General features: G+C 40.4%; 2 protein-coding genes and 2 non-coding genes across 6 annotated transcripts in view; 3 read left to right on the plus strand and 1 right to left on the minus strand.

Annotated features, from left to right (window-relative positions):
* LOC141437370 (tRNA N(3)-cytidine methyltransferase METTL6) overlaps window positions 1-5,778 on the plus strand; it is a 25,192-nt gene extending 19,414 nt beyond the window's left edge. The window contains exons 5-12 of one of the 3 annotated variants that reach the window (XM_074100799.1): window positions 526-572; window positions 1,174-1,222; window positions 1,644-1,698; window positions 2,637-2,694; window positions 2,986-3,041; window positions 3,494-3,540; window positions 3,981-4,022; window positions 5,691-5,778. The gene's annotated coding sequence lies outside the window, so the exon portion shown is untranslated. Of the gene's footprint in view, window positions 1-525; window positions 573-1,173; window positions 1,223-1,643; window positions 1,699-2,636; window positions 2,695-2,985; window positions 3,042-3,493; window positions 3,541-3,980 lie in introns of all 3 variants that reach the window. The other 2 variants (XM_074100717.1, XM_074100885.1) reach the window with 2 other exon arrangements.
* On the plus strand, window positions 379-466 carry LOC141441260 (small nucleolar RNA snR60/Z15/Z230/Z193/J17). Its single transcript, XR_012452783.1, has one exon. It is a non-coding gene; the product is annotated as a small nucleolar RNA snR60/Z15/Z230/Z193/J17 (small nucleolar RNA).
* Window positions 1,028-1,111, plus strand: LOC141441276 (small nucleolar RNA snR60/Z15/Z230/Z193/J17). Its single transcript, XR_012452788.1, has one exon. It is a non-coding gene; the product is annotated as a small nucleolar RNA snR60/Z15/Z230/Z193/J17 (small nucleolar RNA).
* Window positions 5,779-8,070: 2,292 nt separating the features above from the next.
* The window catches only part of LOC141440512 (nucleolar complex protein 4 homolog), a 39,319-nt gene continuing 35,000 nt past the window's right edge, over window positions 8,071-12,389 (minus strand). The window contains exons 6-9 of the mRNA XM_074105044.1: window positions 11,698-11,864; window positions 10,332-10,419; window positions 9,685-9,781; window positions 8,071-8,683 (exon numbers count right to left, since the gene is read on the minus strand). Of these exons, the coding sequence (XP_073961145.1) occupies window positions 8,561-8,683; window positions 9,685-9,781; window positions 10,332-10,419; window positions 11,698-11,864 (475 nt within the window). The 3' untranslated portion in view covers window positions 8,071-8,560. The remainder of the gene's footprint in view (window positions 8,684-9,684; window positions 9,782-10,331; window positions 10,420-11,697; window positions 11,865-12,389) is intronic.

Here is a 12,389-nt window from a genome sequence, read left to right on the forward strand (position 1 = left end):
TAATAGAATTCGTTTAACCAGACATTTTTATCATATTATCGTTTTATAGAATAATCAATACGCAGAACACTTTGAAGAAATTTAAATCATTGATTTTTTTACAAATATAAATTTTTTTAGATATTATATCAAAGAATAACAAATCAAATATTCATTATTCTTATTATTTAGTTATTATAAAACTTATTACCAAGAAAAACATGCAATTCGTTTTCTGATGTGGTTGCAGTTATAACCTAACCTAACCTACTTTTCTAATAGCGAGTCGTTTCTGACGAGGTCACTGTTGTAACTTAACCTAACCCAACCAACTTTTCTGGTAGCATTCAGTTAACTTTATTGGTTAATGCTGGTGACTGTACTGTATGGATAAATAAAGATTTAATAATAATGATGACTCCATAGTTCAGCTGACAGTTGTGATGCACACACTTGCTTTGTCTTTCGCTCCTATCTGATTCGAGATAGAATCTTTATACTTAGATCGGTAGTGTCGGCTGTTTTGACGATTTTATTTTCTTGCAGGGTTGTAATACCACAATGGCGGGCGGTTCTCGTGCCTCAGTTGAATAGTAAGTATTCTTTATTAACCTCTTCACCGCCTCAGTCTAGTCGTGATAGCCAATGGAAGGCCTCACACGGGAGCGCCAAAGTTCGCATACTCTTCGCTAGTCCTACTGTAATTTTTGTCTGAATCATCGTTTGTCATAAAAAAAAATCCACTGAAACCTTTATTTTTTTTTTAAATTGGTCATCCTATAGAAAACTATAGGTTAGGTTAGGTTTGTTTTATATAATTCTCAAAAATTATTGGATTCAGAGAAAAAGGTGTTGACAAACATTACATTTGGACTTGTAATAAGTATGTGAGCAAATATGGACCCGCCTCACCACACGCCACGGTCGGTTATAGTAATTTATTAATTACACAAATAAAAAAAATATGGTAGTTTTTAAAAAAAAATAGAGTAATTGTTTCAAATGTCAAATTCAATCAACAATAGAAAATTCTTTCCGAGTGCTGTAGTTATTAAAATGATGACTTCATAGTTCAGCTGACAGTTGTGATGTACATACTTGCTTTGTCTTTCGCTCCTATCTGATGTGAAACAGAACTCTTAAAAGATTTTTCTGTCTTAGACATATTTTTAAATATATTTTTAATCTTTATAGGTACTGATGGCAACCAACTGATTGTATGGAGCTTTTGCTAATTCAAAAGGTAAAGTTTTTTTTTATGTAGCCTGTAATATGTCCCACTGCTGGGCAAAGGTCTCCACTTTCTTTCGCCACTTCCCTATCATGAGCATGCACCTGCCAATCGAGCTGAAAAGCGCTCAGGACGTCCCGCCATCTCCTCTTGGGTCTGCCTCTGCTCCTTTGGCCATCCTTCCCAAAGACACCGACATGTTGCTTCATACAATTTATTTGTGATAGTTTTTAAGTTGCGTGGAATGGGATCGCGTCCATTGCAATTATTACCTACCTTTTTTAATAATCTTTTTTTTTTCTTTATGATGATTTTTGATAGGGACATCTGATTATGATGCTGTTAATATACTATCCCTACTGATTGTGTTAAAATTATTGGCAAATAATGACAATGATGATTGTTTATTTAATCCCAAATGTTTTTGTCATAGGTACCCCTGTTGTTGGAGGCAAGAGGGATCAAGATATTTTATGTATAAAACCAAGGTTAGTAGTGGGTTTTATCAAGACTCATTTTGAGCTAGTTGTGCTCGCGACTTCGTTTGCGTTGAATTCGGGCGTGGCCATACATGGAGTTAAATCCTGCACGCTAATTTAACCCACATTAATTAGTGATTTGATTACTACTAATACACTACAAGTGGAGAATATTTTAATTTTACAAAAAAATATATGGTATTTTGAGTTGCAAGACTTCTGGGGAATTTATATATTTCTTCACTTGTTTAGCCTTAATATGGGTTAAATTATCGTACAGGATTTTCTTAACATTATGTATGTGAGAGCGATGGGCGTTACTTATAGTTACGGGTAGGCTAATAGTAATTACTTAGTATTTTATAGAAATACTGATGGCTCAGTACTCATGCCCTGATCACACGTACCGAGTAGAGTGGCGAGAGAGTGTCTTCGGCCGAGTGCTCGGTTCGTGTGTACTATGTGAAGAGTACTCGGCCGAGCAAAATGGCGAGCGAGCCACTCGGACCCTGGTTTGTTTACTAGGCCGAGTGCCCACCCCCGCAACTCCTCTCAGCATACCCCGCGCCGACTCGCTCGCCACTCTGCAGGTATGAACTCGTTCACTCGCCACTCGCCAGTCAGTAGCGTCGTCGTAGCGAGCGGCCGCGCAACCGCGTATTGGCCAGTCACCAGGAAAATCAAAATGCGTGCAAACACCTACTCGCCCACCCTATTCTCTCGGCCGAGTACCAATTTGCTGTCTCGCCATGCTACTCGGTACGTGTGATCAGGGCATCAGTGCGCAGGTTCGACTCTTACTTGGCCTGTATTTTTTACATGATGATTCTTGATAGGGACATCTGACATATAGTGCTGTTAGCATAACTATCTCAACTGATGTTCGAGTAATAATGTTAGGACGTTTCTGCGTTGGATTTTTTTTTTACAAATACATGTTTTCACAGGGTGACAGACAAGGTTCCGTGATGGCTACGGCAAGCCGTATCCCTCAAGAGGAATTGGGTAAGTGTGTTAATGATTAAAAACACACTATATAATAAATTCACAGCAGATGCATAGAGGATATATAAATAATGTAAAACGAGCTAAATAATATCAACTTCCATCACAAGTGATTTCAATAAAGCCAAAGATAAATTAAATGACATGATGACCTTGACCTTCAGGTCTCCCTCAACAGAGCGAACCCAAACAACCATGTTGACACAACACACGTCTGATCATTCTTTATTTAAATCAGATATTGCGTTTATTTAATTGTTTTTATACAATTTTTATTTTATTTCTACGCAGATGTAGGAGCATCGCTGTAATGGAGGGAGAGCCTGGCGCTGCATGTTATCTAGCAGGTAAGATAGTTGTACTAATATTTCAATGCAAAGGTGTTTGTGTGCGCATGAAAACCGGTAGACTGCAAATCCGCAACAGTAAGTTTTCTATCAATAGCCTGAACCATCTATCGAAGATAACAGAATTCAAGTAACACGGTGTATTATTATTAATTCATTTTCCAAACCTCGCTCAGCTCTGCATTCCTATTGCTGAATTTAGGCTTCACTTATCTAGGTTAAATGCGCATTCTCATCATAATTTGCGTGATAAGAGTTGATAACACGATTGTTTTAAGAAGTGAAAATAAGCTAGTTATTATTGACATGATGACCTTGACCTTCAGGTCTCCCTCAACAGAGCGAACCCAAACAACCATGTTGACACAACACGCGTCTGATCTTTTTACCTATTTAAATTCAATAATGTATATATTTAATTGGTTTGACACAAATGTTTTCTTTCTTTACAGATGTCAGGAGTGCCGTGTAATGGACAGAAAAACTTTTTCTTAAAAAGGTACGATAATTTTACTAATATAGATATCTAAACGCAAAGGTTCTTGTGGTTGATTTGTGACTCTTTCAAGCTGAAATGGCTGGTCGGATGATATTTAATATGAATATTATATAGCTCACTGGATTAACATGTAAGCCACTTTTTATCCTAATTTTCCTATGGGAACAATTTTAGTTACCTCTCCACTGCTAAGTTAAGAATCTTAACTTAAGATACATAATACAATTTTGCACGGTGTTAATGCAAATAACAAACTGCCACATGTTGTTTGTAAATACTTTTTTTAAATGATGACCTTGACCTTCAGGTCTCCCTCAACAGAGCGAACCCAAACAACCATGTTGACACAACACGCGTCTGATCATAACTACAACATTCCTTAACGCCATTATGTAGAAAGAAACTTAACTACATAATTTCAATTTTTTTTTATATTACAGGTATCAGATGAACCAGAGTTGAAGAAGTGACAAGTCAAAAAGGTTTGTTTGTTTATTAGCAAACCATTAGTTTCCTGTCCCATTGTGGAACTTTCTCACAGTTAACGTCAAGCAAGTCTAAAAGTCGAGCAATGCTATGGCGTTTTTTTAAGCCAAGACTTACGAAAAAAGGAAGAGATGAAAAATTAGCGATACCGATTGCGGAAGAAACTTTACGTGGCAGCATTTCATCTATTCCTCTTTTATATGATGCAATGTGTTGTGACGGCTTGTGTTGTCGCATCTGCATCGCAAGCTATATAGATAGAGAGAGAGACAGAGAGCATCACAACATAACACGACAGATAAATGTGAATGTGGCTTGAGATCTCCAGTCTTGTGGGGAGAGGTTACAATAGATCTCTGCAGGACCTCCGGTCTTATCTTGTGCATATGTCTGGCATGGTCACGCAGTGTTCCGCTGTGAGCCTTGGGGAGTGCGGCCGCCGTGGCTCACGCCCTCTATCCAGACACAGAGCAGCGTGGTCAAAACTGCCGTGCCGGCTGGCTGGCCGGTGCGGTTATATAGACGCACTACATTCCACCCATTCTTTTTTGCTTGTGCTTGGGGCATAGAAAGGGCTATCGTACAGATCGCACAAGAGCTGCACGAATGGAACGAATAGGTGAATGAAAGTATCTAGTTGTTTGTTTTTGAGAAAAGTATATGGCTCTGTCCATTGCAGGACAATTTTGCCAGTGTCTAGTTAGTAGGTTTTGCCGTTGAGCGGTAAAAAAGTTCTAGAAAACGAAATATGAGAGGTAATGGTGGATGAACGATCTGAAAAAGTCAAAGTCAAAATCTACCACCGGTTCGGAAAAACCTTTGTTGAGAAGAATCCGGCAAGAAACTCAACGAGGTATATATATTTTTTAAACAGATTTAAAATCTATACATATTAAATGATATTGTCACGGATCACTCACGTCTTAAACCGAGTTTAGCTCGACATGTTTGAGTGATCCGTTACAATATCATTTAATATGAGTGAGTCTCACGGTAGTTTCATGTTCAAAATATCTATACATAATATGTATTTAACACAACTTTATTTTTAACACAGTAGGTTCGCTATTTGAAGGGATCGCTAATGCGGATCGGATTTTTTTCCAAATATCCCTGTTCATGATATAATCATTAACTTTATAAATACGCCTTGAAAATCTGTGTTACTTGTTGTTGTTTCTTTAAAAAAATATGGCTCTGTCCATCGGAGGACAATTTTGCCAGTGTCTAGTAGTGTTTGCCGTTGTACGGTAAAAAAATTCTAGAAAACGAAATATGAGAGGTAATGGTGGATGAACGATGACAGCGCGAATCCATCTGTGTTACTTATTTGAATACACTTCACATGTGAAAATGTCAAGCATCTGTCATTTTCTTACGAAAATGTCTAAGTGACATTACTTTTGTTCAATCCGTTCATGCCAGCTCTTGTGAATCGATCTGTACTATATCGTTTGGGGCAACGGTACACGGAGACGTACAGTCAAACAAATTGAATCATGACCCAGAGTGGAACCATTCAATAATCAATATCACTGTTTTCCTATGGATTTCCTAGACAAAAGTATGAGATGTCAACATGACATTAGTAGCACAAAGGTCTTGCTCACCTGCGTGCCTCTCTAACATATGTCAAGAAAGCTTAGTTTTGTTTTTTTACACAGGTACACGACGCACACGGAGCTTGGTGCTGCTTCGAGGATAACATTGGATTTGTAAACTTGGACATACCAAATAAAATTTTAAAACATAGTTCGTTTTTCAATTGAATATTAAGTACCTGAAGTTTTTACGTAGGTAGGATGCGGTATGCGACCCGGAAATTACGATTTTGTACACAATACACACGACTTGCATTATTAGGTCCTATATTCCGGGGCAGCAGATGGCCGTTGGAGCCGAAATGTTCTCGACTGGAGACCGGGTTGGCAAGCGCAGCGTAGGACGACCGCCAACGAGATTGACGGATGACCAGACGCCGTATTGTCTGACGCTGACATTCGGGATCGCATTCTCTCTTTCTACCTTCGCCTTACACCCATGTGTCAGAAAGAAATGGTGAAAACGATTGTGATGCCAAGTGCAGTAGGCAGTAAGGCGTCAGAAGCCGTATTGTTTTAACACGTTCGGCCCCGGCAACGGTCCGCTAAGCTCTTACGCTATGCCTACGCATATCCAAGCAGTTTCTATGCCAGTGACACGTATACGTGTTACCTGACGTAATACATGCCGGTGCCAATGACACAACATCCGACTTTTTAGTTCTTAATCCTATGCCAGTGACACGCATGTGTCAAAATAATTCGTACCTGCTAAAGGTAAACGTCCACTTGTCGGTATCGTACGCATCGGATCGTAGTATTCTTTGTATAGAAACTCATAAGTGCGTCCGCATCGTAAGCATCGCACATTTCTGTACAAAGCAACAAATCCGATACGTCCGAAGCGTACGATGCGGATAAGTGGACGCATAGCGTAAGGGCTTAGCGGAACGTTACAGAAGCCAAAGCGATCCACTAAGCTCTTACGGTAGGCATAGCGCATATTCTACGCTCGGCTGTAAGCGTGTCGCGTGGGGTCGAATGTGTTACTATAGTGCAGTAGTTCCCAAACTTACATTCTGAGGACCACTTTCAGCGATTTTACTCTTTCGGTGGACCCCCTGCTACTACATTTCTACCACATTCTTAAAGTCGCCAAAAAATAAAATTGTGTCGCTTGAGTTCTGTCCAGTCGCTTATATATTTTGTTAGTTTCTGCAAGAAAATAGTTATAACAATGTTTCCTCGCTGGCTCTGAACTATGCTAAGCTTAGCTCGTTACGAAGCCAAAGCGATCCACTTCTTACGCCCCCATATTCTGCAGTCACAAATACGTGTCACTGGCATAGGAGTAAGAACCAAAAAGTCACAGACGTGTCACTGGGTTCGAATGTGCTATAGTGTATACCCAGAAGGGTCAGCCAAATAACAGGTCTGTCAATTTTAAGCACTGGTAGGGGCCAGTGGAGGATTAGCCATGTCGCAAGAGTAGCAGATGATGAGGGCGCCGCGCACCCACGCTTTCTGGTCGTAATAAGTATTAATTTAGACAAAAATAATTTTCAAATCTATGCAAGTTCAAAACTGCCACCACAAAACTATTTAGTGCTACATTTACACGCTAGCCAAGCTTCGGCAAACTCACCAGCACAAGCATGTAAACGGCCCGGTTTGGATAGGCTTGCGTGAGCTTGCCAGCGCTTGCCGCCGATCAGCAGGGCTACTCCGAAACTCGAAGTTCGTGTCGTGCGGTCCCTCTCGCTCTCGTATTAAATAGTATAAGTGTCAAAGAGACCGCACGACACGAACTTCGAGTTTCGAGTTTCGGAGTAGCCTGCCTGGGCCGGTGTCGGTTTTTCAACACAGATCAAAGGAACTTGCGGCTAGCGCTTGCGACATGTTTACACGTTGGCTCGTGTTTAGTGCCGCTCAGGATACATTTTAGTAACCATCAAAGTGCTTGGCCTACGAAGAAATTTTATCCTTTTTCTTTAAATAAAAATATTTCAAGCTCAACACGAGTCGAAGCTACTTAGATATCCAAGTCTGCCATGTTTACACTGACGCGCTCGCTAGCGTGTAATGGCATTCAAGCGTTTGGATAGGCTTGGAGCTTGTAGACGCTTGGCAAGGGTGTAAATGTAGCATAATATGAAATCTCTTTGTAATAGTTAGGTAAAATTTGGCTTCAGGACCGGATTTGGAGGTGTGGAGGCCTTGGGGCAACAAAGGAGTGGAGCCCCCCGTCGCCCAAACAATTTTCCAAATAAAATGAGGGCTTTTTAATATTTTACTGATGCCTGATTGAAGTGAACAAAGATATGAATAGTTGTTCACTCGTCGGAATTTGAAAGAAAAATTTCTTTCCGATGTCTCTATTGTGGGGGGCCCTCCCCTAAATCCGGCCCGTTTGGCCTCTTCCATTGTTGGTTATGTAAGTTTGCAAGCAGAAAAAAGTACGAGACATTCGTATTAATTAACTAATTTTATTTATTACACATAATAAAGTACATCATTGGATACTAAACCAGAGGGGATATAGAAGAAAATTCACAGAACAAGAACATAAGGAATATGCATGGAACACTTTTTTATTCTTAAATAGCTTGACGCGATACAAAATTGTAAAGTAATACGTATGACTTGAAATCATCAATATCTGTTTAAAATCAAGGAAGATACAAGAGAACAAATTTTTTATTTCATCTTTCTAAATAAAATTAATCATGTACGGACTTTACACAGCCGTCTTGTCATATGACAGACATGTCATGACATGACGTCTGCGAAATATTTAAGATTACGTCATGATTTTCAAGGATGTGATGAAAATCAACCGGGACAAATCTGGGTCACACTATTCACCGGCTCGGATAATACCGACATGGAAATACTTACAGGCAGACCATAATTATAAAAAAAAACTTCGCCATATTGCGGAACACCAATAGAACTAATTTCTTGTACTGGTAACACTAAATCAGCTTCCCATCTCAAACGTCCATCTCCCACAGCCCGGCGACCCGCTCCAAAGGCGATGCATTCTCGAACGCTGATGGGCGCACGAAGTTCATTTCTATGTTCTTGAACCACATCTTGAGGTCCCTGTCGAAGTCCTGGGGAGACAGAGGGTGCATTTCAACCAGAGATGTGCGAGGAATGAGTTTTTCATGGACCAACAGGAACGCTTCGTTTTGTAAAGTTCGTGTTTATGCTGTATCTAGGCGACATAAAATGACTTTTTATGCTCTAGTGCATAAAATAAAATCTTCCTCTAATACCAACTCAAGACCAAGGTAATTAGGTGTCAACAGCCACAAACAAAAAAGTTTCTATATATTTTTTAAATATTTTTTAATTTATATAAAACTAAAAATCAATCATAATAAATCAGTAAAATTAAAATAATGGAATTATTACAATAATGCATAAAAAATAAAAGGTACATAGAACGTGAATCATTGTTTCCACTGTTGCTATTTAATTTCCTCGCCATCGAAGTGAAAAGCAGAGTGTAAAACTCGAGCATTAAACCCATTTTCCCCTCGACGTGTCTATCCACCCTCGCCGTACCGGCTCGGGTGGCTTTATGAACGCCTCGGGTAAAATGGCCCGTTTTATGCTCTACCGTTTTACAATCTACTATTGTTACTAATAAATATATCATGATTTCTATAGGTACTAATACTCTTTGGTCATGATCCGTCATGGCGACAAAATATAAAGAGAACTGACGTTTTCATGGGTTTACGCTAGTGTCGCCCCCTGCGCAGAGCTTTGCCTAATAAATGCCCTAATGACGGGAGAAAAAAAATGTGTCCAATATTTTCTACAGAACAAGCTCATGTCGCCTCTTCAAAAGGCTTTTTTTCTTTACTTAATCACATCTTCCACTCATCCATCATTCCCACCTATGCTTTCCAATCTTGTAACTGGCTACCGAATGGGAAAGATTTTCCCACTCTGCGTCTGTACGCAGACGCAGTCTGTCTGTGTGCGTGTGTCGACATTTTGCGCCTGGTATAGACAATACACCCTCAGGTTTGGTAGCTAACTACGAAACGGGAATTATACGTAAATATAATCCAAATGGTATTAACGCATTGTTTGGACTCACCGTCTGATCGGGCGTGGGGGTCGCGGGGGTCGCGGAGGCGCGCTCTTCGGCCAGGATCCGTGACGCCGCCGCGCTCACTTCCGGCGCAAAATGGCGTCTGCGAACACATAATCTGTTAGTTATTTGGATGGACAATAACAACACTAAAGTGAATTGACCCATGTATGGTCATATGGTATATTCCTTTGGTCCTCGCTTCAATCTAAATGGCTGGATGGATTTAGATTCTTCATAACTGTCTAAGTGATATGGGCTATGCATGGGGTATATAAAGATTGTATTGTAACAATATGGGCATCAAATTAAAGTTAATAATTAACATTCTAAGGGGCTGTTTCACCATCCATTGATTAGCGTTAACCGGCGGTTAAATGTGATGCCGTCTCCGTCTATTCGAACAAAACAAATAGAGACGGCATCACACCTAACCGCCAGTTACTAATCAATGGATGGTGAAACAGCCCCTTAATCCTACAGCATAGCAATAACTCACAACTTCTAACTTACAGTGGATTTGTACACCAAAAATCATACTTTTAATAGGAAACTGAGACGTTACCATGGCAACAAGCTACACTAAAATGTTAATTGACCGACACACGCTTGAAAACATAACGCTCCTTCCTTAGTTGGGTAAAATCGCTCACCTTAGAGCCGAAATTTCCCACAGCGAAGACTTGATGGCCTGCGATGCGGTGGCGCACGTCTCTTCCATTATGTACGGGTCTTTGGGTACTGCAAAAAAAACCGTTTCAATTTCGACTGCGGAACCCTTCACATGTGTCATTGACACGCATGAGCAGAATGTCAGATGAATATTTTATCCAGAGCTTGTCTAATCTGCAATGACGCGTCCTAACACCGCATTTACGCACACGAGCAAATTTTAAATAAGGGCGGCAAGTATTTTTTTTTATTAGACTGGAGGGCAAACGCGCAAGTGGGTCTCCTGATGGTAAAAAGATCACCACCGCCCTAAACATCTGCAATGCGTGGACAATCTAGAGGCCAAAGATGGTATACCTCAAGTGCCAGTAATTTCACCGGCTGTCTTACTCTCCACGCCGAAAACTGCTTCACGGCAGGATTAGCGAACAAGATGGTGATAGCAATCCGGGCGGACCTGGCACAAGGTCCTACCACCTGCAAGATATGCACACAAATGTAATTGTTATTGGTCATATAGTTCCCTGTTAGATTCAAGCGGTTATTGTAAGATTTTCTGTCTAACTACTTACTCATTTTAGCTTAGACAAGGTCTACATAATCGTCACTACTTTGAAAAAATCTCGTATCTAAAATCAATATGTCAACAAAATTGAACCTTGACGTAAATATTCATAAAGTTCACTTGGAATAATTATATTTTTGGGGTACGAGTTTTTTATTAAAGTAGCGACGATATACAGACTGTTGCCTGAGACTACATCTGCGTAGAATTCATTTATCGCTGTTGATGAGCTCTACTTTTAATCTTTTTTAACATGTGTATCGATATACCGAAATTGAATATCGGAAGTCGATAAGCGGGAAGTCACTATGACAGATCAAAAATGACGTGAAAATTCCGGGCTCTGCTAATAATATTGCTGTCTTGTGTTGTGAACAGGGATGTAACGGCTGTGGTTTTATCGGAACCGAAAGCGGAACCAGATGTTTCAATTTTGTTTATCGGAACCAAAACGGAACCGGAACCAGAACCGGAGCCTGAGTGATAGGTGGAGCTCGTGGCCAGCGGGGAGATGAGCGAATGACTGGTTTAAACCTGTTTGTTTTTGATGTACCTACGCCGCTTATGTCTCGCCACCGCGCTAAGCATTAACATATATAACTTCCGTTTCAAAAGTAACGGAACCGGAACCGAAACAGATGTGTAATACCAAACGGAAGTTCCGACTTAAAGGAAACGGAACCGGAGCTCCATAACATCCCTGGTTGTGAAGAATATATTTTCTTTCAATGATTTCCAATTTAGGGCCAGACAGCTACGCTACGCTGGCCACTTGCACTCACTGATGTTAGCGCCCTCCCTCTCCCGCAGCATCCGTCTCAGCTCGGGGTGCGCGGCGACCAGGGTCACCACCAAGCCCAACATCGCCAGACAGTCAGCTGGTGCCGCCAGCAGCGCCAGACGGGAGAGGCGCTTCGCGAACGCCGCCACCAAAGACCCCGGGATGTGCCTGGAATAATATAAACAATAATAGTACATTACTGCAGAGGCCATGAAGTAAGGGATTGATGGACGAGTTTGGGGTAGACGGACAAAACGAGTCCAGCAATCCCTGTTCTGGCCGAGGTTTGTATAGCGCTTTTCTCAAACAATGTGAGTAAATATCGATGGATCCAATGCATCGCATCGCAATATCGCAAATGCTTACAGACTCTAGAGGTGGTTGGCTGTTTGTAATTTTTCCTTTGTCAGTTTAATGTTAGTAAGCAAAATTAAAAAGTTAGAGCAGCGGACAATAATGGATTTTCATACATTCCTGTGTGTAGACGTGTCTGTCAACTTGAAAGTTCGACTTTAGCGACATATACATTTGATAGGAACTTGTTTAAAAATTGATACACCACTTATTTGGCTGATGGTACATGTATTAACAAAAACTTATTTTATAAATTAAAGCTTGAAAATACGTGTTTTTGAACAGACAAAAAAGTAAGCTACCTTTACATGTAACAGAGTAATAAAAGGATGAAATTTA

This window comes from Choristoneura fumiferana, chromosome Z (genome assembly GCF_025370935.1).
Source record: "Choristoneura fumiferana chromosome Z, NRCan_CFum_1, whole genome shotgun sequence".
NCBI lineage: Eukaryota > Metazoa > Arthropoda > Insecta > Lepidoptera > Tortricidae > Choristoneura > Choristoneura fumiferana.